General features: G+C 60.7%; 1 protein-coding gene across 3 annotated transcripts in view; it reads right to left on the bottom strand.

Moving 5' to 3' along the window:
- Positions 1-27,028, bottom strand: part of DLG5 (discs large MAGUK scaffold protein 5) — a 91,739-nt gene that overhangs the window by 49,210 nt on the left and 15,501 nt on the right. For 2 of the 3 annotated variants that reach the window (XM_055131887.1, XM_055131885.1), the window contains exon 2: positions 8,485-8,553. In XM_055131887.1, coding sequence (XP_054987862.1) covers positions 8,485-8,527 — 43 coding nt within the window. In that variant the 5' untranslated portion in view covers positions 8,528-8,553. Of the gene's footprint in view, positions 1-8,484; positions 8,554-9,252; positions 9,470-27,028 lie in introns of those variants that run through there. The other variant, XM_055131886.1, reaches the window with a different exon arrangement.

Below are 27,028 nucleotides of genomic sequence, written 5' to 3'. Positions count from 1 at the left end.
TGTGTCATGCAGCTGCTAATAAGGTTCTTATGTTGGAGCTGTCATGACATGTTCTCAGTCATGGCAACTGAACCAAAAATAACTCACAGAACATGGATGTAGCATGACCCTACTTTTCAGATATAAACATGTACATGAATTTAGGGATGTGTGAAAACAGACCACAGATGCGCGCTCTAGAGCATAAATGTCCTTTGACCCTGATGCTCCTGGGGGTTTCCTGAGGCCCTGCTGAGGCCTAACGAAGGAGGCCCTCGGGGCGGTGAGCAGGTGACCCACAAATCCTGAGGGCCAGGAGCTGTGCGGTGCCGAGAGCCAGACCCTGCGGGCATGTGGGCCCCCTCCCAGAAGCCGCCCAAGCTGTTCTGGGAGTCAGCATGGAGGAAGCGTCGGGCAGTGTCTTCTGCCCAGGCCCCAGCGGCCAACCAGGCCCAAATCACCTGCTTGGGGGAGCCACACGGCCGCCACAGCACAGTCAGACCCAGGCAAGGGCTACGTACTCAGTGTCCAGGGAAGACGCCGTCGGGACTTCTGTGTGAGACTCGCACCCTCTGCTCCCCTCCAACCCCGCATGGCCACTGCTGCCCTCGGACACGCTCTGCCGCCGTCCCCACCTGCACCCCGGAACACGCCCGCTGCTGGCACAGTCAGGTGATACCGGGGCTGGCCCGGCCTCCCAGCCGCCGGCACAAGCTTGCTGGCCGGCTGACGGTGCAGCGTCAAGCTGCCCTGAGCCGGGCTCCACCCGCTGAGCCACAGCCCCCAAGACGCACCTGGCTCTGAAAGCCACCCACAGCGAGCGGGATGTCCCAGCTCCGGGCCACACTTCCGGGCGAGAACTGTCTCTCGGGGAGTCCTGGACCCCCACTCCTGAGACCACCCCCACTCAGCAGGCTCCAGCACGCCCCCGAGCCCAACACCTCCCCACCTCACCGAGGGCCAGCGCTGCTGTGGTCTCCACTGCAAACCCGGAACCTTCTCCAGGTCAAACCACTTCCGGGTCACAGGCGACGCTGACCCAGAGCTGCCCCAGAAGGCCAGTGTCCCTTCATCTCAGGGACACCCAACTCCCCACGCTCCTGAGAAAAAAACGAGGAGGCCAAAGAGCTCGAGAGAAAAAGGCGCAAGGCCACGAGAGACGGAGACACAGGACAGCGGGGACGGCGCTTCCTGGCTCGTGGCAGAGCCTGATTCCACCCCCAGGCCACAGGTTCCCAAGCCTGCAGGAGTGATCCCTGAACACAGGGCTAGTCGTGACCCCACAGCACCGCTGGGTGTGGTCCAGGACACACAAGAAAGGGCTGAAGCCCCTTTGGCGGGTGGCCTGGCCCACAGTCACTGCTGATTCTGCCTGGGCTCCCTGAGAGAGACTGGCCGGTGCTCAGAGACGCCTTCCTCTGTGCTCTTGGGATCAAAGGCGGGAGGGTGTGGCACCTGGCTGGAAGGAGGGATGCACTTACATAGAGGGAGGTGGCAAAGGAGTCACCTGGGGTTTCCTGGGGACAAGAATTTCGTGCCAGGGCTCGCATCGCCGTGCAGCCAGAGGCAGGGGAGCCAGGGCCCAGGAGACGGGCCTGTTCTTCCACCAACACGAGGACACGGGAGGGCAACGCGAACACAGGGCATCTGGGCCGGCAGATCCAGGGGGCCACGTGGAAGGCCAAGGGGGGCCACCCTGAAGGTTCACCGGACAGCACCACTGAGGACGCGTGGGTGGAAGGGGCTCTGTGACATCTGACCCCAGCAGGCCACAGTGCTGCCAGGGTCTTCGGGTGAATGAGACCGAGCGGCCCCCACGTGGGTTTGCCAGGTCAGAATCCTGTGGGGTTTGGGGGTTGCTTTTCATCTGGGGGACTGTGCCAGGAGGTGCTCGGGGGACAGCATGGGATGCCAGGGACTGAACCAGCTGAGGCCCATGCAAGGCAAACGCGTCCCCGCCGCCCTATCGCTGTGGTCCCGACACGTGACGCAGGGGACAGCTGCCTGAAGCCCACCTGAAGTGCCTTCTCCTTTGCTTGGGTTTTGTTCTAGAGCAATGCCCGGCTGTGTGCTTGGGGTCACCCCCATTGGTACTCGGGGGGCCCCCGCAATGCTGAGGTTGAACCTGTACTTCGGGAATGCAAGGCGTGCGCTCAGCCCGCTGTCTCCCTGGCCACACTGGATGCAAGAGGCAGAGGCAGGGACCTCAAGAAGAAGCCAGGCCGTGCTATTGCAGGAGGGACCAAAACAACAGTGTGTGTCTCCAGAAACCCTTTCCTGCCCAGTCAACTGAGGACAGCGGGCCTCTGTCTTCTTGAGCCTCAGGCCGAGAGACAGCTTGGCTCCAGGGCCAGTCTGGCAGTTCCTGGCACTACTCCCAGCGTGATGCTCCTGGCAGTGCTCAGGGGACCATGCGGTGCTGGGTTCCAAGCCGAGACTCCCACAGGCAAAGCACGAACTCCAGCACGCGGGGCCACCCCGTCCCTCTGAGACATTCTGAAGATGATGTGGCTGAGCTGTGAGAACTCTGTCACAGGGAGAGGGCTCCTGCTTCCAGCCACCCGGTCTCTGTCACCCCACCCCCACGCCAACACCAGACCTACCACAAAGGGCCGGCAAGGACAAATGTGACTTCTCTTCCACACCACACCTGCAAATATTTGGAGCTAATATGAAGCAGGGGATAGGGCAGCAGTCCAGCGCTAAGGCACTTGCTTTTGCATGTGGCCGATCCAGATCTGATCCCCAGCGTCTCACATGGTCCCCCGGATCCGGGAGTGCAGAGTCAGGAGTCACCCCTGAGGGCTGCCAGGTGTGTCCCAAAAACAGACAAACAAAGGCAGCAGCAAATGCTATCAAACGCGCACAGGAACCCAATTCACACACAGGGTGGAAGACAGAATGAGGCAGACATGGCAGCCTCTTAGACGGTTAAACTCCACTTTGCATCCTGCCTAGCAATCCCACTCTTCTGTACTTATACATGAGAAATTAAATTTTAAATTTTAAGTTCACCAAAAGAAACAGCACAGAACCTTTTATCTTGTTTGTTTGGTTTTTGGTTTTTTGGTTTTGTTTTGGGGACTATACCGGCAATGCTCAGGGCTTCCTCCTGGCTCTGCACTCAGGAAGGAATCACTCCTGGCGGTGCCCGGGGAACCATGTGGGATGCCAGGGATCAAACTCGGCCCAGCTGCATGCAAGGCACACCCCCTCCCTGCTGCACTATTGCCTCTGCCCCTACAACCACAGACTATAATAAGACCTGGTGAACACGTCTACATGGTGACCTTTGATCTGGATATGCATGATAACCTTCCCGTGCCTGTGCTGCAAACCATAATGCCAGAGAGAGAGAGAGAGAAAGAGAGAGAGAGAGAGAGAGAGAGAGAGAGAGAGAGAGGGACTGGAGCGATAACACAGCGGGTAAGGCGTTTGCCTTGCATGCAGCCAACCTGGGTTCGATTCCCAGCATCCCATATGGTCCCCTGAGCACCGCCAGGAGTGGTTCCTGAGTGCAGAGCCAGGAGGAACCCCTGTGCATCGCCAGGTGTGACCGAAGAAGCAAAAAATAAAAAAGAGAGAGAGAGAGAAGTAAAGTATCTGCCATAGAGGTAGGCTGCAGGTGAGGTGGGGCAGGAGGGAAACTGGAGACACTGGTGGTGGGAAATGGACACTGGTGAAGCGACGGGTGTTGGGACATTGTATGACTAAAGCCCAATCATGAACGACTTCATAACTGTATATCTCATGGTGATGTAATAAAAATTAAGTACTGTAGCACTGTTGTCCCGTTGTTCATTGATTTGCTCGAGAGGGTACCAGTAACGTCTCTATTGTGAGACTTGTTGTTACTGTTTTTGGCATATCGAATACGAGACGGGTAGCTTGCCAGGCTCTACCATGCGGGCGGGATACTCTCGGTAGCTGGCCGGGCTCTCCGAGAAAGACGGAGGAATCAAAGCCAGGTCGGCTGTGTGCAAGGTGAACACCCTACTCACCGTGCTATCGCTCCAGCCCTAGTAAAAATAAATAAATAAATAAATAAATATCAAAATTTAAAAAGTTAAAAAAAGAAGAGGACCTGGCGAATGAGTCAATGGCTCTGTTCACCATGTTCCAAAGTACTGCTCGCCAGCAAAAGGCAGGAGTGACCAAAGCAAAGTCTCAAGCCCACGGGGCCGGCAGCGTGAGGGGCACCAGTCGCTCCAAGGAGACACAGCGATTTCATTTCTGACTCGGGGAACAGGCAAATGACGGGCCCAGAAATGAAGTCAGGGGCCAAGGGGTTGCACAGAGGGGAGGCACTCATCCTGCTCACGGCCGGCCCAGGTTTGACCCCTGAGCCCTGGCAGTGACCCCTCAGCACAGAGCCGGGAGGAAGCCCTAAGCATTACCTGGTGTGGCCCAAAATCCCAAAGGGAAAAAAAATTAAAAGGACGAGAGGTGGGGGCTGGAGCGATAGCACAGCGGGTAGGGCGTTTGCCTTGCACGCGGCCGACCCGGGTTCGATTCCCAGCATCCCATATGGTCCCCCGAGCACCGCCAGGAGTAATTCCTGAGTGCAGAGCCAGGAGTAACCCCTGAGCAACACCAGGTGTGACCCAAAAGCAAAAAAAAAAAAAAAGAAGAGAGGTGAGTGGTGGGCAGCGGGTGGGCCGAGGGATGCAGAGCCGCCTGCAGAGTGCAGCGGAGAGTCTCCGAGGGCGACGGGCTGTTCTCAAGCTCAGGGGCGGCTCACGCTTGACCAGAGGAAGAGTGGAAGTGGGGGTGGGCGCAGAGCTGATGGTTTTCACTTGAATCTCAACCAGCTGTGCAGGGGGGCGCGTGGGCAGTGGGCCACGTGGGGTGGGGAAGGCTGGTGCTGGGGCCAGGGCTAAGGGCCACGCTTCGCAATGCTCCTTAAGGTACAGAAAAAAGGGAAGATTTAACGGATGTAAATTACTCCCCAAGGATCATAACTTACACATTATGTAGCACTGTCATCCTGCTGTTCATCGATTTGCTCGAGCAGGCACCAGTAACCTCTCCATTGAGAGACTTGTTACTGTTTTTGGCATATCGGATATGCCATGGGTAGCTTGCCACGCTCTGCCGTGCGGGCGGGATACTCTTGGTAGCTTGCCGGGCTCTCCAAGAGGGGCGGAGGAATCGAACCCGGGTTGGCCATGTGCAAGGCAAACGCCCTACCGCTGTGCTATCGCTCCAGCCCAACTTACAATATTAAATGTCAATCTAGCTTCAATTTTTCAAAAGAAAATTAGGTTATAAAAACCCCACGATGCCATAAACGGGAGCCACAGTCCCACGAGCGGTGGGAACCCACGAGACACGCCCCAGCAGCACCAGCTACGTCAAACATGTTTCACTCCCAGCCACGTTTCACTCCCACACAGACATGGCCTGACCGCCGCAGCACCCGCCTTCCCCACCCCACGTGGCCCACTGCCCATGCGCCCACCCTGCACAGCTGGTCGAGATTCAAGTGAAAAGCATCAGCTCTGCACCCACCCCCACTTCCACTCTTCTCTGGCCAAGCGTCAACCGCCCCTCAGGAAGGGGCTGGTGTGGCCCCCGGGAGCCAGGATGGCACTAGGGTGGGGAGGGGAGAGGGAGGCCGGGTCGGGGAGGCAGAGACGGAGGGCTTGGGGGAGTTCTGCTGCCCCAAAACAAGCCGCTGCAAAGAGGGAGCCAAGTCCCCGGCACCCCACAGACAAGGGGCTCAGGGGCTCCTGGCGCCGGGTGGCACGGCTACACGCCCTCTCCCTCGTCCCGGCTGTCACGACGAGCACTCGTCTGTGGGCTGCCGGGGAGAAGCCGGTCAGCAGAGGGAGCCCGGCCGGCAGAGTCGGGCCAGGCGCTCCATGCGCACGGCTGGGCTGCAGCCCCTCAGGCCCCACACAGGAAGAGGGTGAGGGAAAGGCCTGACCCCGCTTACGGCGCCTGAGCAGGTGAGGTCACCCTGTGTCCTAGACGGGGGGTGCCGAGGGCAGGAAGAGGGCAGCGCCCTCCGGCACCCAGGGCCCCGCACGGGCGACAGTGCTGCCCAAGCTTGGCCCAGGGCTCCTGTCTCACAGACCCTCACACGGAGGGGCCTCGCCTGGGCAGGTGGGACCACTGGCTCCGGCTGGCCACACCAGCCCACGGGAGCACCAGGCCCCCCAGCCAGCCCCCGCTCACCCAAGCAGCGTCACACTTGGGAAGGGGCCTCCCGGAGAGGAAGGCGTGCCGGCTGTTCCTAAGTCTGTCTCCTCAGCACAGCTGGGGCTGGAGAGGGCACAGCTGGGTGGGCGCCTGCCCTGCACGCGGGTGCCCCTGGCTCCATCCCCGGTACCCCATCCGGTCCCCACCAGGAGGGATTCCTGAGCACTGAGCCAGCAATCAGCCCTGCACCATGGGGTGTGGCCCCAAGACACACAGTCAGAAAGACAGTCAGAACTTTCCGGGAGCACAGGCTCCAGCGGGCAAGAGGACGGAGGCCCAGGGTGCTGTCAGTCATGCAGCTCAGACCCTCCCAGGGAAGCCGTCTGCCCCCCGCCCCCAGCTCAGCCGTCCCGGGACCCAGGAGGGACAGGGAAGTGTCTGCTGCTGAATGAAGGAAACGTGTTCCGAGGCTGTGGGTTCCCAGGGCCGTGACGTCACAGGGGAACCATGGGGTGGGAGGAGCCAAAACACCTCTCCAGGCCGATCTTTATTTTACTTTCGGCTTTGGGGCCACACCTGGTGGCGCTTGGAGCTTCCTCCTGGCTCTGTGCTCAGGGATCACTCCTGGCAGAGCTCGAGGGACCAGATGGGGTTCCAGGGATCTAACCCAGGTGGGCTGCGTGCAAGGCAAGTGCCAGCTCAGCACCAAACCAGAGATTGTAATCTTGGCCACCATCACTGCAGCTCTGGCACCCTGACAGCTCAACAACCCTCCTCCGCTCTGACCCAAGGCCAGTGCTCCCAGGAGGCGCACTTCCAGCCCTGAAATATCCAGACACCATCAGGTCACTCGACCTTGCTCCGAGGGGATCAGGGGACCCAAATAAGAAAGCCTAAGAGAAGCAGGAGAGGGCTAAGCCGGGCTCACCAGGCACACTTCTCAGAGCCCCGCTGACCATACCCATGCTGACCGCCCCGCCCGCTGACCCCCACCCATGCTGACCGCCCCGCCCACTGACCCCCACCCATGCTGACCGCCCCACCCACTGACCCCTACCTATGCTGACCGCCTTGCAACTGCCCCACCTGCTGACCGTACCCATGCTGACCGCCCCACCCGCTGACCCCACCCATGCTGACCGCCCCGCCCGCTGACCCCTACCTATGCTGATCGCCTTGCAACTGCCCCACCTGCTGACCGTACCCATGCTGACCGTCCCGCCCGCTGACCCCCACCCATACTGACCGCCTCGCCCGCTGACCGTCCCGCCCGCTGACCCCACCCCATGCTAAGTGCCCCACTCCCCTACCATGCTAAGCCCCCACCCGGTGAGCGTCCTGAGACGCCATCCCGCGATGAGAATCTGAGCCCAGGCATGGTTCCGCTTTGCCAGCGCGGCAGCTCCCAGCAGGCGGGCCAGGATGCTCGGCACTGCCGGCTGGGGCCCCGAAGCTCTCTGGACCCCACGCAGAGTGCGGGTGCCTAAGAGGGGTGGACTGTGTGTCCCCAAAAGGCACTCTGGCCCCGATGCCCAGCTGGTGTGAAAGCACCCATTGGGAAAGACTTTCTAGAGGTGCTCCCCAGTGGTGCTCCAGGCGGTTCCAAGACTCAGGGCTCTTCGGCCCGCAGTGCTGCTCTGAGGCAGCACCCAGCAGTGCTGGGCGGGTGGGGCGGGGGGCCAGGAGCCAACCCAGGACCCCGGCCCCTGCACTAGCCCGCGGGGCTCTGGGTGCAGGTGGGCTCAGAGATGGCCATACGTGCTGTGCAGACCGGGAGGCCGGCGAGCCGGGTCTGCAGCCCAGCCCAGCAGCAGAGGGAAGCCAGGGGCTGCGGCAGGCGCCCGGCCCAGAACCGCAGGGACAGAGCGGGCGTCTGCTGTGCACGCAGTCTGGGCACCCGAGACGGCAGCCACGGGAAATGGGCCCCCACTGGGCCCCGTGCTGCCACTGGCGCTCCGACCCACCAGTCCAATCAGTGATGTGCCCGGGAAGCCAGGGTGTGGGGGCTCTCGGGCAAAGCGGGGAATGCTGCGGGCAGGAGAGAGAGACGTGGGACAGCTGCTGCCTTCCCAGGGGCCACCGTCACGACCAAGGGACCGCGGCCACCTCAGAAACCCCACCCAGAGAGGACTTGGCCTTCAGAGTGGACTGGACACTGGGACGGATCCTAGCCGGTCCCTGAGGCCACGCTGCTGGCTGAGCAGACAGTGGACAGACAGGCCGGGTGGTGGACACGCCCTGCACCGTGCAAAGGCGACACGTGTGCCTCCGGAGCCACCTCCCGCCTCGGCCCGGCCCCCGTGAGAATGGTGCGCTGGCGAGACACGTCGCCGGAGCCCGGCCCGCAGGAGGGACACTCACCAGCACTGCTGAGCGAGCTGCTGCTCTCGGAGTCGGACGGCATGATAGACAGGACGCTGTAGGTGGAGCCTGCGGACAGAGACACACGCGTGACTGCCAGCCCCAGCCTGAACCCCAAGCCACCATCACAGGTGGCTGACCGCACTCAGCCCCGGAGGGGTGAGGCCCCAGGAGGCACCGGCAGCCGCCAGCAGCAGGTGGCGACGGCGGGGGGGTGGGGAAGTAGAGTCAGGGAGCACTGTGTCCCCCCACCAGGGCTAGGGCCGCCTTGAGCAGAGCTGGCCTGAATCTCGTCTGACCAGCCTGGTCCCCGCTCTCAGGACGTTCTGGCTCGGCCCCCGCCACTGAGTCCTTGCCCCTCCTTACTAAGCGGAACCCGCAAAGTCACCCACAATTACGAGCCCCCCCGCCCAAGAGCAGCACAGGGCCGTCCCCGTCGAGAGTGTCAGCGCCCGCGTGGGCTCGGCAGCAGCGGTCAGGGCCTCATGGCCGGCCTCTGAGCTGGGCAGGGCGAGTCAGCTCCAAGCCGCCTCAGCCCTGTGGGCCAGTGCTGGTCCCTGGCAGGTGGGGCAGCTCCCCGCAGTGCTCAGGTCCTTCCCTCGCGCCCCGTGCCCAGCACAAACCCACCCCGGGCGAAGGCAAAGCAGCCGAGACGGACCAGGGACGAGCGGGAAGAAGCGAGCCTGAGAGGGTGTCTCGGCTCTGTCTGAAGCGGGGTGAGCCATGCACATGCCCGGGGGCCAGTCGCACTGTCTGGACACCACACACCTCAGGAGGGAAGGGAAGGGAAGACCACCGGGGGACCCCAGAGTAGGGGAGTGCCCGGGAGAGCAGGTGGTGGCACAGGCGGGGACGGCACACGCTGACGGTGACGGGAAGAACCAGGGCGGTGGTAGCAGTCATGGCATCGGCGGGGTCAGCAGGGCACGGAGCAGGTCTGGCCTTCGGGGGCCTCGACAAACAGGATGGGAGGAGGCTGCCCCAGCACCTGAGTCCCCGGACCAGGAGACAGCTCAGGTCAGCCCCGCACGGCGTGCTGCAGGGACGGAACCAAGGCCCAGCACCCTGGAAGTCCTGCCGGGAAATGCCTCCCGCTCCACCCATCTCCCTGCCCAGTCAGCATCTCTGAGTTGCTGTTTTTCCCTTGACTTATGGGTCACCCCCAGCAGTGCTCAGGGCTTACTCTGCACTCAGGGATCATTCCTGGCAGAAGCTGGGGGACCATATGGGGTGCTGGGGATGGACCCCAGGTTAGCTGCATGCAAGGCAGCGCCCTCCCGCTGTGCTATCACTCCAGCCCCAGCCTCTCTGAGCTTCTGTCTCCAATACACATCACAAGTCTCTCCTCCTCCCTGAACACGAACATTAAATGTGACAAACACCTGTGGAAGGGGTTGGGGAGATGGTGAGCGGGCAGGGAACATGCCTTGCCCGCAGCAGACCCTCATTCGATCCCAGGCATCATATGGGGCTCTGCCAGCAGGGGTCCCTGAGTGCAGGGCCAGGTGTAAGCCATGAGCACTCAGGGCGGCCGAAAGCAAGGGATGGGGAAAGAAAAAGGTGTGAAATGAAGTTAGAGGCAGTCCAGGTGACCTGCCGACAGCTTCAAAGGGGCAGGAAGGAAGCAGTGGGCGGTGACCCCTCACCACAGCCCCAGGCAGCACCGCACCCCCCACCCCTGCCATCACCCCAGCCCTCGGGGCTGTAGAAGCACCACAAAGGTCCTCTTTCTAGACCACAGACATTCTCTCCATGTTTTTTTTCTTTACGGGGACAAAGAAGGAGGCCACTGATGGGCCGGCCGGCTGTCTCCAGAACGCACCTACTCGCAGGGGCGGGCTCCAATACACGCCCACTCGGCCCAGCCCTGCCTCCACAGCCCAGCCCTTGCTCCTGGCTCAGGGGGATGCCCGCCTCCCAGGAAAACACGCACACCCCCGCGGCCAATTTCCGTCTTCACTGCCTGGGCAGGGCCCTCTCCCAGGCTCCTCCCAGATGGGAGCCCAGCGGCCAAACAACACACACTGCACCCTGGGTCCGCCCTGAGTCCCTGCGTCTCTGCCCCGGCGCCCTGAGAGGGGCCCTGCGGGATGGCTTGGGGTTTGGGTTATGTGTCCCATCCCCACTCCCAGGAAGACTTCCTGAAGCAGGGAAGGTGAACCACTGTTGGGGCTGGGGCAGGGCTGGGGGCACACGCGCCTGACAGAGGGAGCCGGGACAGGTGTGGGGGCGGAAGGTAGCAGCAGGGGGCAGGTGGGGTCGCAGACAGGTGGGGGGCAGGTATCCGAGGTGGCCACAGGGTGAGTCTGTCCACGTCCTTCCCCAGACGTGGACAGCCCCAGGGAACTGTGCTCAGTGTGACTCAGCCCTAGAGGTCACAGACGCGCCATTCAGATGCTACGGAATTGGGGGGGAGGACAAGGTGTCTCCCACACACCCTCGCCAGCCCCCCACTCACACTTCTGCCCAGGCTGCCCACAGAGCAGGCCGGGCACGCAGCGTTCCCCGCACCCCGGCAAGGCCGAGAGCTCAGCCACCGGTGGGACACACACCCAGGAAGGAGGGCGGAGGCGCCTGGGGGCTGCAGGGGCCAGCGGGTAACTGCAGGCCTTGCCCCGTCCACCCCTGAGGAGACCCAGCTGCGGCCAATGCCCTGGGTGTGTCCCTTCCCCGCCCAGATGTCCACCTCACAGTTCTCAGAGGGAGGCTCCACCGCACGCGGGTGTCCAGCGGCCCGAAGCTCTCCCAGCATGGCAGTGGGAACACGAAGCTGGCTCCCGTGCTGCTCAGCCACCGAGAGAACATGGCCTCGGGCCAGGCGGCCTGGAGGGGAGGCCCACGTCACACGGGCTCCCGAGCACTGCCAGGGATGGCTCCTGGGCACCAACCACATTCCCAGGACGGGGAGTGTGACCCAAAAGAAGGACACTAAGAAGGACACTACACAGGGCTGCGGCCCACTGTGTGGGGGAGGGGGGGCAGCCAGACAGGAAAGGACCAGCTGGCCCTGCCGGACAGCAGCCTCGGGCAGCCTCAGGGAACTCGGGCAGAGCTGGCCCTCCCCAGGCCTGCCCCCACCCCAGACTCAGGGGCAAGAATGGGTGGGCGACCCCTGGAGAGGGTAGGCCCGGGGGGCCGCAGGGAGGAAGGGGGTGAACAGCACTCACGGGCTTCCCCTCAAATGAAGGCGAGAGGCTGTGCACGCTGAGGGCAGAGTCGGGGCTGCCAAGGCCCCACATTCCCAGGACAGGGAGGGGTGCGGCCAGGCCCCCGGAGCAGGAGGAGTGCACAGGCCAGCAAGTCCTGCTTCAGCTCCTGCACACCCACCTGAGGGGTGGAGGAAGCAGCACAGCTGTGTCTGCCCCTAACTCTCCGGTTTGTACGCTGGGCTTATTTCCCGGGCTGCAGGAACAATACAGCGCTCCCCACTTTGTACTGATTGTCTGGCTTGGGGGCCACACCTGACTACTGGGGCCCCGCCCTCCCACCACACACGCCCTCCCACCACACGCGCACACACACACACACACACACACATAAAGTGTCTGGTTTGGGGAGAAAGCTCACGCCATGCATGCCCGTGGCCCTGGGTTCGGGCCGGTACATATGCGTGTCCACACACATCCACGATCACTCTTGCCTCAAAAGCAGAAGAGACGTCCCCAGCCCAGGGGAAAGCCGGCCACACAGTGCCTTCCAGCCTCCCTCGGTCACCCCGGGAAGTGGGAAGGGGGCTGGGAGGCATTTCAAAGGCCGAGGGGAGGTGGGTTACCTCACACTCACGGGGAACCCTCAGGGAGAAAGATGATCCGGAATAACAAGGAAAGCAGTTCGCTGATCTGTACAAAGAGGAAAAATACAAGTCCAGGTCCACAGCCACAGGAAGGAAACTAGTGCTTCACCTTCACCCCAGCCCAGCCCAGTCTGCTCCCTCGGTCCAGCCATGGGAATCCCAGCGGGCCCCACGCTGGTCACCAGCACGGCGGCTAGAAATGTGTGTGGAGCCTGTCAGGGCTGGTGATTCCCTGCAGCAGGTGGACAGTGGGGAAGGGGACGAGAGAGAAGGAAATGATGTGGCTAAGTGTTCACAGGGCCTGTGATGGGGAGAACGCACGGGGAAGGGGCTTGCTTTGCCCACAGCTGAAACCCAGGCTCGATCCCTGGCACCACATATGGCCCCTGAGCCCCCAGGAGTGACCCCTGAGCCCAGAGCCAGGAGTACGCCCTGAACACCTCCAGCTGTGGACCCCCAAAGTTAAACCAAATGAAATGTAACCCATATCATATCCCAGCTTAAAATGCTCTACTGGGGACCAGAGAGACAGGAAGTGGGCGGCATTTGCCTCGCACACAGCAGACCCAGATTCGATGTCCAGCACCACTGGGAGTGATCCCTGAATGCTGCTGCCAGGTGTGGCCCAAAGGCAAAACAATAAAAACAGAAATCCTCAGCTGCAGTGAAATTCAAACCCTACAAGACCCAAAGGTCTGTCCCAGGCCAGAGGCAGTACAGCCGAAAGGGCACTTGCCTCGCATGTGCATACCCAGGCTCAATCCCTGGCTCCAGATATGTTCCCCTGAACACCACCCAGAAGTGACCCTCAACCAGCTAGGTGGGGCAGCAAAGAAACGCCCATTCTACAGAAACTCAGCCTGTGCGCAAATTAATAAATGATCTGAGGGAACATATTGGGAATACTCTCAAGAACAGCACACACGGCCCTCAGTCATATCTCAGCTAAGGGACCCCAGCCCCAGCCAGGCCCGCTCCAGACTCAGTCCTGAAAGCACGCTCGCGGCTGTGATACGGGCCACAAGCACTGGGGGCTAGCCAGGGGCTGAGCAGGGTTCAGACTCCCGGGCAGCCCAGCCAAGCACCCATTTTCCTATTTCCGGGGCTGCTGGGCCTCCTGCTGAAAGCGCAGGGCAGGACTGCGTGCAAACAGCCATGCTCCCCGGGGCAGACATTCTGAGCCCACGGCTTGTTCTTTCCTGCTCTGAGCACTCGGTCCATCACAACATCAAAGGTGAGGGAGGTGGGTGGAAAGGGCTGAGGGGAGCGCTGGGGAGTGGGCAGCCTCCGAGTGCAGCAGAGGCGCGTCCCCAAGGGCAGGCACACCCGCAACCCACCTGCACACCCGCTCTGATGACAGACGGACCCTCCCTCCCCCCAGGTCTCTGCAGCAGCTCGCAGAAAGGGAAACTACTGAGGACAGAGTGACAGCACGGTGGGTAGGACTCTTGCCTTGCACGTGGCCGACCCGGGTTCAGTCCCCAGCACCCCATATGGTCCCCCGAGCCAGGAGAGATCCCTGGGCGCAGAGCCAGGAGTAAGCCCTGAGCAACGCTGGGTGTGACCCAAAAACAAAACAAAGCAAAAACCAGTGAAATTAGATTTTTTTAAAATAATGCAAAGGGGGGGGAGGGCTATAGGAACTGACAGAAGAAAGCAGAATTCCTGTATGAACAGGTTTAGTTAAGGAAGAGATTAAGAGAATTGACAATATTCAGAGGGCAGAACACTGTTTTAGTTGATTCTCTGGAACCATTTTAAAGGGCCAGCCTCTTTTTGTTTTTTAATTCTAAAAATATTCCCTGAAGTCTCTTAAAATAGCCTCAACAGGGAGAGAGGCGTGTGTCCAAACCCACCTTTACAGCACTGGCCCCTGGCCAGCAAATGGAACTGTGCATAGGACACGTGGGGTGGGAACCGCCTCTCCCAGCCCCCTGCGTGCCCATCGTCCTCTCACACCTCCTGCCTCCAACCCACCTGAGCCAAGTGGCCTAATAATGCCCGTGCTTAGGAGTGTGTGTGTGAGTGTGTGGGGGTTTGTATGCCTGTGCTCTTTGTATGCCCCTGCTCTCAGGAGTGTGTGTGTTTATCTGGGTTTGTGTGTCGTGTGCTCAGGAGTGTGGTGTGTGTGGTGTGTGTGTCTCTGGGTTTGTGTGCCCACACTCTCGGGAGTATGTGGGGTGTGGGGTGTGTGTTTGTTATGTATGTTTGTCTCTGGGTTTGTATGCCCGCGCTCTCAGGAGTGTGGGGTGTGTGTGTGTGTGTGTGTGTGTGTGTGTGTGTGTGTGTGTCTGGGCTTGTGTCGGAGGGAGCGACAGAGACACTATGGAACCAGATACATTTGAGTTCGGTCTCCCCACGTTGACCCGTCGGCAGAAGCAGTCTGGCCACGAGGCCACAGCCCCAGGTCTCCACAAAGCACTGTCTTCAGAGACGCAGCAAAGGGAGACACATCTGTGCTCCAACTCCGGCCCTCCCCTTGCCAAGGAAACTGGGGTCTGGGGTGAGCCCCTCAGATCCCAGCTGGCCGTGGGGCCCCTCACCGCGCTGATGGCCACGGCGCCCACTGGCTCCACACAAAGGCACCTGTTTCCCATGAGTGCCCGCAACAGTGGCTCAACCAGTCGGCCCAGCTGGGGACTGGTCTTGGTGGAGGGAGGTGACAAGGGCTTACTCTGACCTCAGCAGACAATGACAAGGCCGGGTTGAGTTACTGGCCGGCCTGGGAGAAGCAGGATTCCACGTCCAGATCCAGGTCTGAGCAGGCCGAGCCGGCTGGGGGCTGTTTCGTCTCTGACCCCTCTCGGTGCCAAGTCCTGTCCGAGGACTCGGGAGAGCAGGAGTCGGGAGCAGTGGGGAGACGCATGCAGCAGGGACTTACCGGCAGTCCCCACCCCGCGTCTGCTGGGCTCCGGGGCAGAGCCAGGGTCCCGGCACTCGCTCCCAGAGCCAAACCCCAAACTCAGCACAAAGCCACAGCAAATGTGGGCGCCAGGAAGGAGCGGAGGGCGCAGAGGGCAGGGGGACTGGCCTGGGGGAGGATGACAGTCTTTGTCTGGGGGCACAGCAGGCGGCGCTCTCCTGGTGTGGCTCACAGATCACCCAAGGCCAGCGGCGCCTCCCTGCCTCCCTGCTTTCTCTCCCAGAGCCAAGGTTACGGGCTTGAGGCACGTGCCACGTGCCAGAAGGAAGCGGGATGGAAGAGAAAAGTCCTGAGATTGGGCCCAGTGAGACAGGGCAGAGGCCACCGTCAAAGCAGTGGCCACCTCGGACCCAGGCCCAGGAGGACCATCAGGTCCACCACATGGCTTTGCTGTTTCTTTGGTCTTTGTTTTGGGGCCACACCAGGCACTGCTCAGGGCACTCCTGGCTCTGCACTCAGGAATCACTCCTGTTGGTGCTCAGGGGACCAACGGCGAGCTGGGGGTTGAACCTGGGTGGACTGCAAGGCCAGCGCCCTCCCTGCTGTCCTGTCGCCCCCGCACCGCAGGTCTTGAGTGGGCAGGACTTGCCTTGAGACCACCCAGCTGCCCCTGTCCACCACCCGAACCCCAGGACCCCTCACACATGTCACGTCCCCTCCTGGGCCCTCCTGGCAAGGCCACTCACAGCTCCTCCACGTGCCCACCTCCCATTGCCCACTGCCCCCTGGGTCCCAGAGGCCCAGCTTGGCCCCTGCCGACGCAAGGGACACAAGGACCGGTAGCCATGAGGAGTGTCCACGGCAGTCAATTGTTCAGCCAGAGTGTCCACCGCTGGGCAGCACAGAGGGTCCGGCAACAGGACACAGCGCTCTGGCCAGGGCCGGCAGCCACGCGCCCCCACCCCCCACCCCTAGCCCACCCTCGACACCGCTCAAGCCCCATAACTCAGCTGCTGCTGTCCTGAGCATTTGAAGGCTTTGTCATTATGGTTCATACAACGCCCCACCCCCCCACCCCAGTGCCCACCGCCCTCCCCCGCTGCCTCTATGTCTCCTCTGGTCCCCCACCCCCATCTCCATGCCTTCGTGAGATTCTTAATCCAGGCCGAGGGCCAAGGGTTGTCCTTGTCTCTTTCTGCCCCACGATGAGACGGTCCATCCAGCATCTGTCCTCCTCCCTCTGACTTACTGGAACCCGCAAGGTCCATGAGCAAAAGGCCCCTTCACTCTTGGTGCTGGCCACCGATCAGGTGTCCCTCAGGCTGAGGGCTCAGGGCACAGCTTCATTCGCCCCTGCGTCCCCCTAACAGTACGAACTCTCCGAGGTCAGGATCCAGGTGGCGCCATCCTATAGAAACAGTTAATGAACATCCCAACACCCTGGGCACCGCCTGCCTGCGCTGCATTCCGGGAAGCACACTGCCCCTCCCGACACCGTGGGGAGGGAGAGGGGGAAGGGAGGAGGGGGACAGGACAGAAAAGGGGGGAGGGAAGGGAGAGGAAAGACAGAAAGGGAGGAGGGGAGCAGGAAGAAAGGAGTGGGTGGAGAGAGGGAGGAGGAGAGGGGGAGAGAGGGAGCGGGAGGCAGGGCAGAAAGGCCAAGAGCTCAGCTCTGCCCACTACCTACAGCATTCCACCAGGCACCAAGGGAAAGGTCCTCGGGCCCAGCTGACGCCTCTCGAAGCTTTCCGGAAACACAGGTTCCAGAGACGGTCTCTGCACCAGTCATCCAAGTGTGCTCTGCCGGGCTAGCCCACAGAGCCAGGCCCCCAGAAGGAGGCCCAGGAAGGGGGCTCCTGAACAGGGCCCTCTCCAGCCAGCCACACACATACACATACACACACACACACTCACTCACACACACACTCCCGAGGGCTCACAAACCACAAGCTGGCCCTGGATCTGTCCCTTCAGGTCAGGGCTTGCCTGGTGCCTCGACAGGCCAGTGGGGGCCCCGACAGGCCAGCGCACGCCAGGGAGGCAGAACGAGGCGGCAGGGAGAGAAGCGGAGGCTGTGCCTTGCGGGGGGCGGGGGGCTCAGGCGAGGACAGCTCCAGCCCGGTCCCCTACCAGCCGCCAGGTGAGGCCTGCAGAGCAGACTGGGCCGGCCAGAGCACAGGTCCACCCCTCGCAGAGCAGCCGGTCAGGGTCCGCACACAGACAGCGCGCCCCCACCCACCCCCCTACCGCGAGCTCGTGTCTGTCCAGGCGGGGACAGGGCGGAGTCTACACCCGGCTCTTGGCTGGGCTGCACAGTGCTCTCCCTGCACGCCGCTGGGCCCTGCAGCAGGGGCGGGGTTGGAAACCATCCCGAATGCTGAGGGGGCGCAGGGTCAGACCCCGACTCAGCCAGTGACCGACAGGCCACTGTCAAGGCACCACCCCAGGCCCCGGAAGCGGGGTGAGTAAGCGCCCTTGGTACTCGGGTGCTGCCCAGGGTTCACCCCCCTGGGGCTCAGCCAGGCTCGGCCCCTCCCCCTGTCTCAACCCCAGGCTGCGCCCAGCCACTGTGGACACTCACAGCCTCGCCTGCTGCAGTGACGCTTCCCAGCACCCGGCCAGGCCGCCAGCTGCCCTGGAGTAGGTGAGGGAGAAATGCACCGAGGAGCGCGATGAGCCTGCCCCTCCCTCCGGCCTTGGTCAAGGCTCAGGCTCATCACCCCAAAACAACCTTCTTCCAGAACCACCAAAGTTGTATTAAAAACACAGAAAGAGGCCGGAGAGAGGACAGCAGGGAGCGCGTGGCCTTGCACACAGACAACCCAGGTCCGATCCCCAGCATCCCATGGGGTCCCCAGCCCATCAGGAGTGACTCCCGAGTGCAAAGCCCAGGTGTCACCCCTGAGCATTACCGGGTGTGGCCCCAAAAGGAAAGAAAGAACACAAGAACAGAGGTCGGGAAGCACAGCGGGCAGCCGGCCCTGGCTTGACCCCCCGCACTACAGAGCATCTCAGAGCTGACCAGGCAGTGATCCCTAAGACCAGAGCCAAGAGGAAGCCCTGAGTCCAAGGTGTGAGCCAACCCCGCCCCCAGACACACACACACACACACACACACACACACACACACACACACACACGCGCACGCAACCACAAATGATGAGATCCTGTCAATCCAGGCCCCACACCTTCCAGGGGCGGCATCTGCCCCATAGGACCAAGTCCACAAGCCTCAAGGACAGAAATAACAAACACGGGCCAAGCACCCCCGGCATGCCAAGGCCTTGCCCGGCTTGTAGCCTGCTGGACTCGACCACCGCCTCCCGCTCAGCGCCAAAGCCCCTCTCCAAAGCCACTGCTGAGGAGCCCGGCCTGGCCACTGCCCCTCCTCCCGCTTCCGGGCCAGGCCACCAGCCAGCCACCAAGATCCCAGGGCCACCCGACATACCTGGCTCCTCTCTGCGAAGCCTCAGTTTCCCGAGAGCCTGCCGTGGGCACACTTGCCCCCACTCTGCCTCCTGCGCCACCATTCTCTCATCCTGGCTCTCCCGAGGCATCCTCAGCCCTGGCCCGTCCTGCCCCTTCCCAAGCAGCCTCAGAGCCGACTCGGCAGCCTCACGGTCTCAGGAACGCCCTCCCAGAGCAGGGACAGGGCAGTGGGAGGAGGACCTGACCTTTGCCGGGACAACTGGTCAGCCACAGCCCATTCAGCACAGCTCCCTGGAGGCTGTGCCTGCAAACAGCCCGTCCTCGGCGGGCACTCGGAGGGACCCCAAGTGGGGGTGAAGACACCAGAGTCAGCAAGTGGCCAGTGGCACCAGCGGGTCCCTGGGGCCGAGGCACTGGGGTGGGGACCCTGGGTCTTTCCTGTGCCTCTCTGCATGTCCACACTCACTCACAGCCCAAAGCACCCAGGACAGAAGCTGCTCTGCGCTGACCTGGACAGCAGGACACCAGGGCCCACCACATCTGTCAACAGACCGCGCCCGCTGCCCCTGGGGAGCAGCAGGAAGATGAGCTCCGCACCTGACCCACATCTCCCAGGGCCCCCTCCCGACGCGCCGGCCCAGGGAGCGCCCTTCAGCCGTGGACCATGGAGAGAAACGTCAGCCCCGCTTGGCTGGGGAACTTCACTGTGTCTGGCACGTGCAGGGCACCCAGGTCCTGCCTCCTGCCGTCCCCCCCACCCCCCTGGAGGAGAAGCAACCCCTGAGTCTGCTGCATGCTGGTGAGAGATGCAGACGCCGGGGCAGGCGGCCCACCCAGGGCTCTTTCCAGGAGCAGGGTGGGGTGCAGGAACGTTCCAGGTGATTCTTGGGAAGCCGAAACTGGCCCCTGGAGCCACATCTCATGCATGACTCAGAGCCGGCACCAGCAGCCTGGCAATTTGTACCAACAGCCTTAAAAAGGCCCACACCCTTTGACTTCCGAGCGCCAGGAATGTGTCCTGGGGGTAAGTGCTCCAGGGTCCCTGAGAAACAGGGTCCGGATCTCCCACCTCCCTGGGGCCAGCTCTCCCCCCACCCCGTAACAGTGATTGCCTTTCCACATCCTACAGTTCCATATGGGTCACATCCAAAACTGGGAGGAGCCCGGGGCCAGGCTGGAGGTGCAGGGGGCCACATCCCGAGGTGGCCTGAATAGAGCCCAGGGCCACTTGCCCACCCCCTGGCTTCCTTTGTTACTTTCATTTATGGGGACTCTGGGCCCTGGGCCAGTCCTGGTGACACTCGAGGGAGCGGATGGCTCAACAGGCAGGCACTGGGCTGCTGCTGGCTGCCTGCAGGACTCCCGGGGTGAGGGGTGGGGGGACTGCAGTGCCAGGCCCGGCCCGGGGACCATGCTATCCCCCGGTCCACTGTGCTCAGGGAGCTGGCGAGGGTCTCTGCCCGCAGGGCTAAGCTCCAGCCCGTGGACTTCCCTTCAGGCCTGTTTCCGCTTTTCTGGAGCTCAGGACGGGACGTCACACTTAGTGGGGCTCGGAAGTCCCTGCTCCCGGGGTGCTTGGGGTCCCTTACGGTGCCTGACCACAGGGGTCCCAGCTGCCGGGCTCGGCCCACAGCACTCCCTGTCTCCCTTGTCACTTGTTTTTCCCGTTGAGGGGGGTCTCCCAAGCGTGCCTGGGAGGCCAGGGCCCACCCTGTGACTCTCAGCTCAGTCGGGTCAGTGGGCAACCCAGCAGCCAGGCGCCGGGAGTGATGGGGCCGGCTGTCAGCACGGCCAGCACGTTAATCCTGCTACGATCTCTGGCTTGTGTTTCCACTATTTTTCAGAGAGGGGACTGGAGGGGAGGGGAACCCGGGGGCACCTAGGGGGCACAGCTAGAGGTGGCTGGGGAACCCGTGTAACATCGGAGATTCGGGCAACGTTCCCAGCCACGTTCACAGCAGGCGCCCTGACATATCTCTCAGCCCATTCCACTCTTTCTACTGAGCACTGAGGCTGGGAGGCAGCGCGCAGTGCTGAAGCCAGCTCTGCCGAGTCTGACCCGCCCAGCGTCACCCAAGCACCCCCGGTGTGCTCCCCAAATAGAACCACGGGGATGGAAACCGACAGTTTACTAAATGGCAAGACAGATACAGGTGAGCAAAGCTCCCCATTAGAGCACAGTCAGAAATAGGACCTTGCCCTGCACGCGGCCAACCCGGATTCAATCCGACACCCCATATGGTCCCCCAAGCACCACCAGGAGTGATCCCTGAGTGCAGAGCCAGAAGTAACTCTGAGCATCGCTGGGTGTGGCCCACAAGCAAACAACAACAACAACAAAAGTATAGCCAGAAAATCAATTCCACGTCACAGAAAAGGCCTTGCGGGTGTGAGATGGCGTCTGCCAGAGAGGCCACCACCCATTCCGCTGCCTGAGGGTGTGAGACCACAGCCTGGAACAGAGCCAGAGGCCTCCACCCATCACGGCCAGTTCCACACACACACAAGACGCCATTACCAGCACAGACCTGGCCGCGAAGGCCGAGGCTGTGGAACGCTTACAGGCCCTTCCATCAGAGGGACCTGCGGCAGTCGGAGCTCTCGGACAAAAACAGTTGTCCTGGAGAGTAAAGCCAGAAGCGGCTGGACGCGCGGCTCCGGCCCCCACCCCAGGTCATCTCGGCCTGGCCCAGAGGCAGGGACTCTGGAGGGCAGAGGGCAGCTGGGAGCAGGGCTCTCCCCCCAGGGCCACCCGGACAGAGCACTGCCCCCTCTCCCCGCTACTCCCTCTCAGACACACACTACCTGCAGGAAAGCCAAAGACGCTAACGCAGGGCAGAGGCAGGAAAGGTGTCGGCAGACAGGGCCGCAGAGATAGTGCAGGGTAAGGAGCACGCCACGTACTCGGCTGACTGCAGTTTGGTTCCCCAGTCCCCCAGCACAGGAAGGAAGGAAGGAGGGGAAGGGAAAGAAGGAAAGAGCCCTGAGCACTGCAAGGAGTGGCCCCAACGCCCCCTAGAAATAAAAATTCTGCAGGCAACTTCTGTGCAGTAAGAATGAATTCCTACTCGGGCAGACCGACAATACCGCGGGTGAGTGCCACGATGGAGTCAATCCCTGCCTGGACCACCTGTGGGCCCCTGAGCACCGCCAGGAGGGATTTCTGGGCACAGAGCCAGGAGCCAGGTCTGAGCACTGCTGGTGTGGCCCCCAAACCAAAAGCAAACAAGAAGTTTCCAGTGGGCAAACTAAAGCCACAGAGGCGGGGTGGAGCTAGAACACTAGAGGAGCACTGCGGCAGGACCCAACAACGCAGAGAATCGGCAATGTCGGAAACAAGTCTAAGACGGCAAAAACAGAACTCCAGAAACACGAAGATCTTCTCACCCAAGAGATGGAAGGTCTTCCTCTAACTCCAGGGGATGGCGTGAGGCCTCGGGCCCGACCCCCACCCACATGCACCACGAGGGTCCCCTGAGGCCACAGCACCGCAGCCAGGGGCGTGCACTCCTTGAGAGAGGAGTCCCAGCAAGCGAGAAGTGCGAGGGCAAGCATCAGGGCAGGTCCCCTGAGCACTGCCAGGAGCGACCCCCGGGGCAGTGTTGGGGTAGCCTGAGCAATGCTGGGCGTGACCCAGAAGCGAGGGCGGGGGGAGGAGCCAGAGACGGAGGCTCCGAAAGTACACGGAATGCAATTCAATCTACCGTGGAGAGCACAAGCACACGCAATCTCCGAGGAAAGAACATCAGAAATCAAAGATAAAATCACAGCAATGACTCAAATGGAAGAGGGACAGGAAGGAAGGCTTAGGGCGAAAACAAAGTCGGTGGGAAAATATCAGATCCCACTGGCAGGGTGAACACCAGAGGAGGGGAGTGCCAGCGGGTGGAGAGAGGAGATTCAGACATCATCGGCGAGAGATCCCCCAGCCTAAGGAAAGAACCAGGGAAGCGGGCACCGGCGAGAACACTGAGGCTTGGAACTCAAGGAGGCTTGCAGCAAGACTCAGCCCTGAGAACTTACCAGAAGCCAGCGATGAAATTTACTATTTGGGGAAATATGCTTGGGAAAAGAAAAGAGAGGCACGGGGGCCGCGACAGGCCCAGATGAGAGGCCGAGGCCCCGCGGGGTGAAGCTCCCGGCTGCACTCCTGCCTGTCCCAGCACCTCCCGGGGTGGCCTCCTCGACAACAGTTCTAAAAGGCAGCATACAAAGACACATCTACCAGACCTGCAGATGCCTCACGACTGAGGGACAAAAACTGCCAGACGAGAATATATTACCAGGGACTGAGCAACAGTTCAGCAGGCAGGACGCTTGCTTGGCATGAGGCCGACACTTGGGTTTGATCCCCGGCAGCCCACGTGGTCCCCGAGTACTGCCAGGAGTAACTCCTGAGCACAGAGCCAGAAGGGACTCCCGGCATTACCAGGTATGGCCCACAAGGCAAAAGGGGGGAGACTATAGTACACTGCAAAATTACCATTGAAATATGGTGAGGTGCACCAAAGACACAGCTCATGGCAGGACACATCCTGCAGACTGGGGGGGAAAGGGATGGAGAAATACAGGCTTCTTCAGGCAAGCTAATAGTTTGCCACCAACAGATCTGCTCTATAAGGAATGTAGAAAAAAGGTTTACATGGGAAAACACACACGCATGCGTGCACACACACACACACACACACACACACACAATCTTAAGCAAGGAATAGTGACATAGTAACAAAAACAAGCAAAAACTGTGATCTGAGAGGAACAAAAGATAAAAGAGGAGAAATGAAGGGAAAGATCAGTACAGACAAGCGATGACGAGCCAATACCAGCACAGAAGATTTGTGATATAGAAAATGAGATAGAATTCCCATAGTAACCACAAAACAAAAGTCTATTGCTGAGACATTTAAACGGGGGAAAATGAAGAAACAGAGAGAATCGTGAGGGTAAATAATCATGAAAGAGCAGAAGGAACAACTGGAATGACAAGACCCCAGAAAACCAAAGCTAGAAAGGCAGCAAGCCCCAGACAGCCATCACCCAAAATGAGTGCCCTGAACTCAGCCAACAAGGCACAAAGGGGCCTGAGAGCAAGCACAGCAGGGGAGCGCTGGCCTTGCACGCGGCCATGGGCTCGATCCCTGGCATCCCATATGGTCCTGAGCACTGCCAGGAGTGACCCCTGAATGCAGTCAGGAGTAAGCCCTGAGCACTGCTGAGGTGCTCCTCCCCCCAAAAAAGAGGCACAAAGTGGGCAAAGGAATAAACAAAAAAGCAATGCAGAGGGAAGGGCAGGAATGGCTATCCTCATATCTAAAGAAACTCTGGACCAAGAAAGGCAGTAAGAGATGAAACAGACCATATATATTGACCAAGAGATCAATCCAGCAAGATGTAACTCACATATTGTCACATATTGCCCGCATGTGTTTGTATCTATACAGATACAGACACATACCCAACATCCCAAATACAGAAAATAATTAGTAACAGCCGCCAAGCTTAACAGCAACAAAATAACCTGCAAGCCTGCCAGAGATCTCGGCCCCCCCACTGAGAGCAAACGACAGACCATCCAGGTGGTTACACGGCTGCTGGGGGAAGACCAGCAGGCAGCAGGAGCGCAGGCTGTGCTCGCAAGCCTACAGTATAACTCCACACACACACCAGCCCTGGAGCCCTGAGCACCAGGTGAGGTGCCGGAGGGCCCCAATGCTGGTGGGCCGGAGCAGCACGAGAGGGTATCGGCACGGAGCCATTCAGCCCCGTCAGTTGCATATTGCTGGGAGTGGCCCATAATCCACCCCCCCAATAAATAATAAATTTAAATACATGAAGGGGCTGAAGGGATAGTACAGAGACTAAGGCACTTGCCTTTGCATGTGGCTGCAGCCATGACAATGAGTCAAATCCAGGCACCACGTATGGTCCCAAACTAAATACATGAAGACTGACACTATGATCAAACATCTCTTCTGGTCACTACAGCAATCACTACAGAAATCAACAACCAAAAGAAAGCAGGATGGAAAAAAGACCCAAAACAGCCTTGGGCGTACAAAAACTAAATGAACTGCTCTTGAATAACCCTCGGATCAACAAAGAAATGAAGGGAGAAACGACCAAGCACCTGGAGAACAACAGAAGCAAAGGTGAGAGCTGTTAGAACCGGGGGCGTTGCAGGACCCGTTCAGAGGGGGAAGCGTCTGTGGTCAGCGCACAGGACAGTCTCCACGGCCGAACCTCACACCAAGTCAGCCAAAGAGACAGCAGCGGCCACGGTGCATCCTCTCAAGCCTGTACTCTCTCGCTCCTCCTCTTATTTCTCAAAATAAAGCCATATTTTTCTACACACACACACACACACACACACACACACCAAAAGTAAGCAGAAGGAAAGAAAAACGAGAGCAAAAGTAAGTGAAACAGAAACAAACCAAAAAACAGACATAAATACAAAAGACCAATGAAACCAAGAGCGGATTCTTCAAAAGGATCAGTAAGGGGCCAGGGAAACAGTGCAGTGGGAAGGGCTGCCTTACACATAGCTAACCTGGGCTCAAACCCCACACAGTGATTCCTGAGTGCAGAGCCAGGAGGAACCCCTGAGAGTTGCCGGGTATGACTCCAAAACAAATTTTTTAAAAACAAAAGGATCCAGAAAACTGATCAGGGGCAAAGTGATAATACAGCAGGGAGGGCACTTGCCTTGCATGCAGCCAGCCTGGGTTCGATCCCCAGCATCCTTTATAGTCCCCTGAGCACTGCCAGGAGTGAGTCCTGAACACCGCCAGGTGTGGCCCAAAAGCCAAGAAAAAAATAAACAAAATTGATTATTTTGTTTATAATCAAACCCTTGGAGGCTCCCCCAGGAGGAGAGAAAACCCTGACAGGTGATGGCTGCCACGCGGGATCAGTGACGGCACAGACACAGGCGTCCACAACTACAGGTGCACCAGCGCTGCCCAGACCCCGCACCCACCTGCTCCCGCGGGGGCGGAGCTGCCAGCCACAGCTCACGCCCTCGTGACTGCCTGGGAGGCTCACCTGCTCAGAGTCCCGACAAGGTCACACCGGCCTGCAGGCAGGAAGGGGGGGCAGCAGGGCAGGGCAGCCCTCCGAGTGGGACACAGGAGGGCACGCTGGCAGGAAGCCAGCCTGGCTCTGGACACGGCAGACAGACGCTCCCTCAGTGCTCAGGCCCAGCCACCCGCCTCACAGCCCGGGCGAGTGCCGCAGCCAGGGTCACGGCGGCAAGGCTTGGGACTCAAACTCAGCAATTAGGTTCAGACCCGGGATTCCTCGAGGGGGCGGAGGCTGAGGCCACACCTAGCAGCACTCACTCCTGGCTCTGTGCTCAGGGGTGGCAGCTGGGTGCGGGAGACCTTACGGGGTGCTGGGGGTCAAACCGAGTGAGCCGCGAGCAAGGCAAATGCCTCACATCTCTGCGGCTCCCCGAGCCTCAGACGCATGCTTCTACCTCTCTGCTGACCGCCTCCCCAGTGCCCTGCCATCCTCACCGGCCACTCTGCCCCTGACAAAGCAACAGGAAGCAGGGGACACCAGCAGGAATCCGTCCCTGCACCTCCCCCAGTGCCACACAGCCACGGGGCCCACAGACACAGCCCTGGCCACCCCACAGAAAGCCCAGCCCTCTCCTGCTCAGATGGACTAGCTCTCCCCCACTCTTCTCCCCCACCTCTCTCTCTCTCTCTCTCACTTCCAACAGCCTCAAAATAATAATAATAATAATAATAAAATCGCAGGAAGGCCAACCGGAAGCCGCGGCCAGACTGGCCGGTGCCGCCCGCTGCTCTGGCCTGCGTCTCCATGCCCTCGGCGCGCACCCACCCGCACCCCCTCGAGCCCAGGAGTTCCTACCATGACCCATCAGCCAGGTGGCACGGGTCGGGGCCTTGGACTTCCCCTCAGTGCTGGGAAGCAGCTTCCTGGCCTCCCTTCCGAGAACCTTCCAGAGTCCTGCATGAAAGTCCTCTTGCTCCAAACAAAGGGGCTGGAGTGACCACACAGCAGGGAGGGCACTTGCCTTGCATGGAGCCGGCCTGGATTCACTCCCCAGCACCCCATAGGGCCCCCTGATTCCCACCAGGAGCCAGGAGGCAGCCCTGAGCACCGATGGGTGTGGCTCCAAAACAAACAAGCGTACAAACAAACAGAAAAGCCGGAAGGAGGGAGGGGGAGGGAACCATCAGCTAAGCTGCCCCCCAGAACCACAGCAGGGTGGACACACATTCACACAGCAGGTGGGAAAGGCAGGGTCCTGCGGCCCGCTGGAGCCCCGGGGTGAGGAGCCTTCCTGAGGGCAGCTGGGCAGAGGGTGAGTGCAGGGGCCGGCCGGGCAGCTGGTCCACGTGTCGCCCTCCCGCGCTCAGACAAGGACAACGGGCAGGAGGCCAAGGAGGTCAGCCCTCTCCGAGGACCAGAGCCCAGGTCCACTTTCC

This window comes from Sorex araneus, chromosome 3 (genome assembly GCF_027595985.1).
Source record: "Sorex araneus isolate mSorAra2 chromosome 3, mSorAra2.pri, whole genome shotgun sequence".
Classification (NCBI taxonomy): domain Eukaryota; kingdom Metazoa; phylum Chordata; class Mammalia; order Eulipotyphla; family Soricidae; genus Sorex; species Sorex araneus.
The sequence above is the reverse complement of the archived record's forward strand: the minus strand, read 5'-3'. Positions and strand labels throughout refer to the sequence as shown.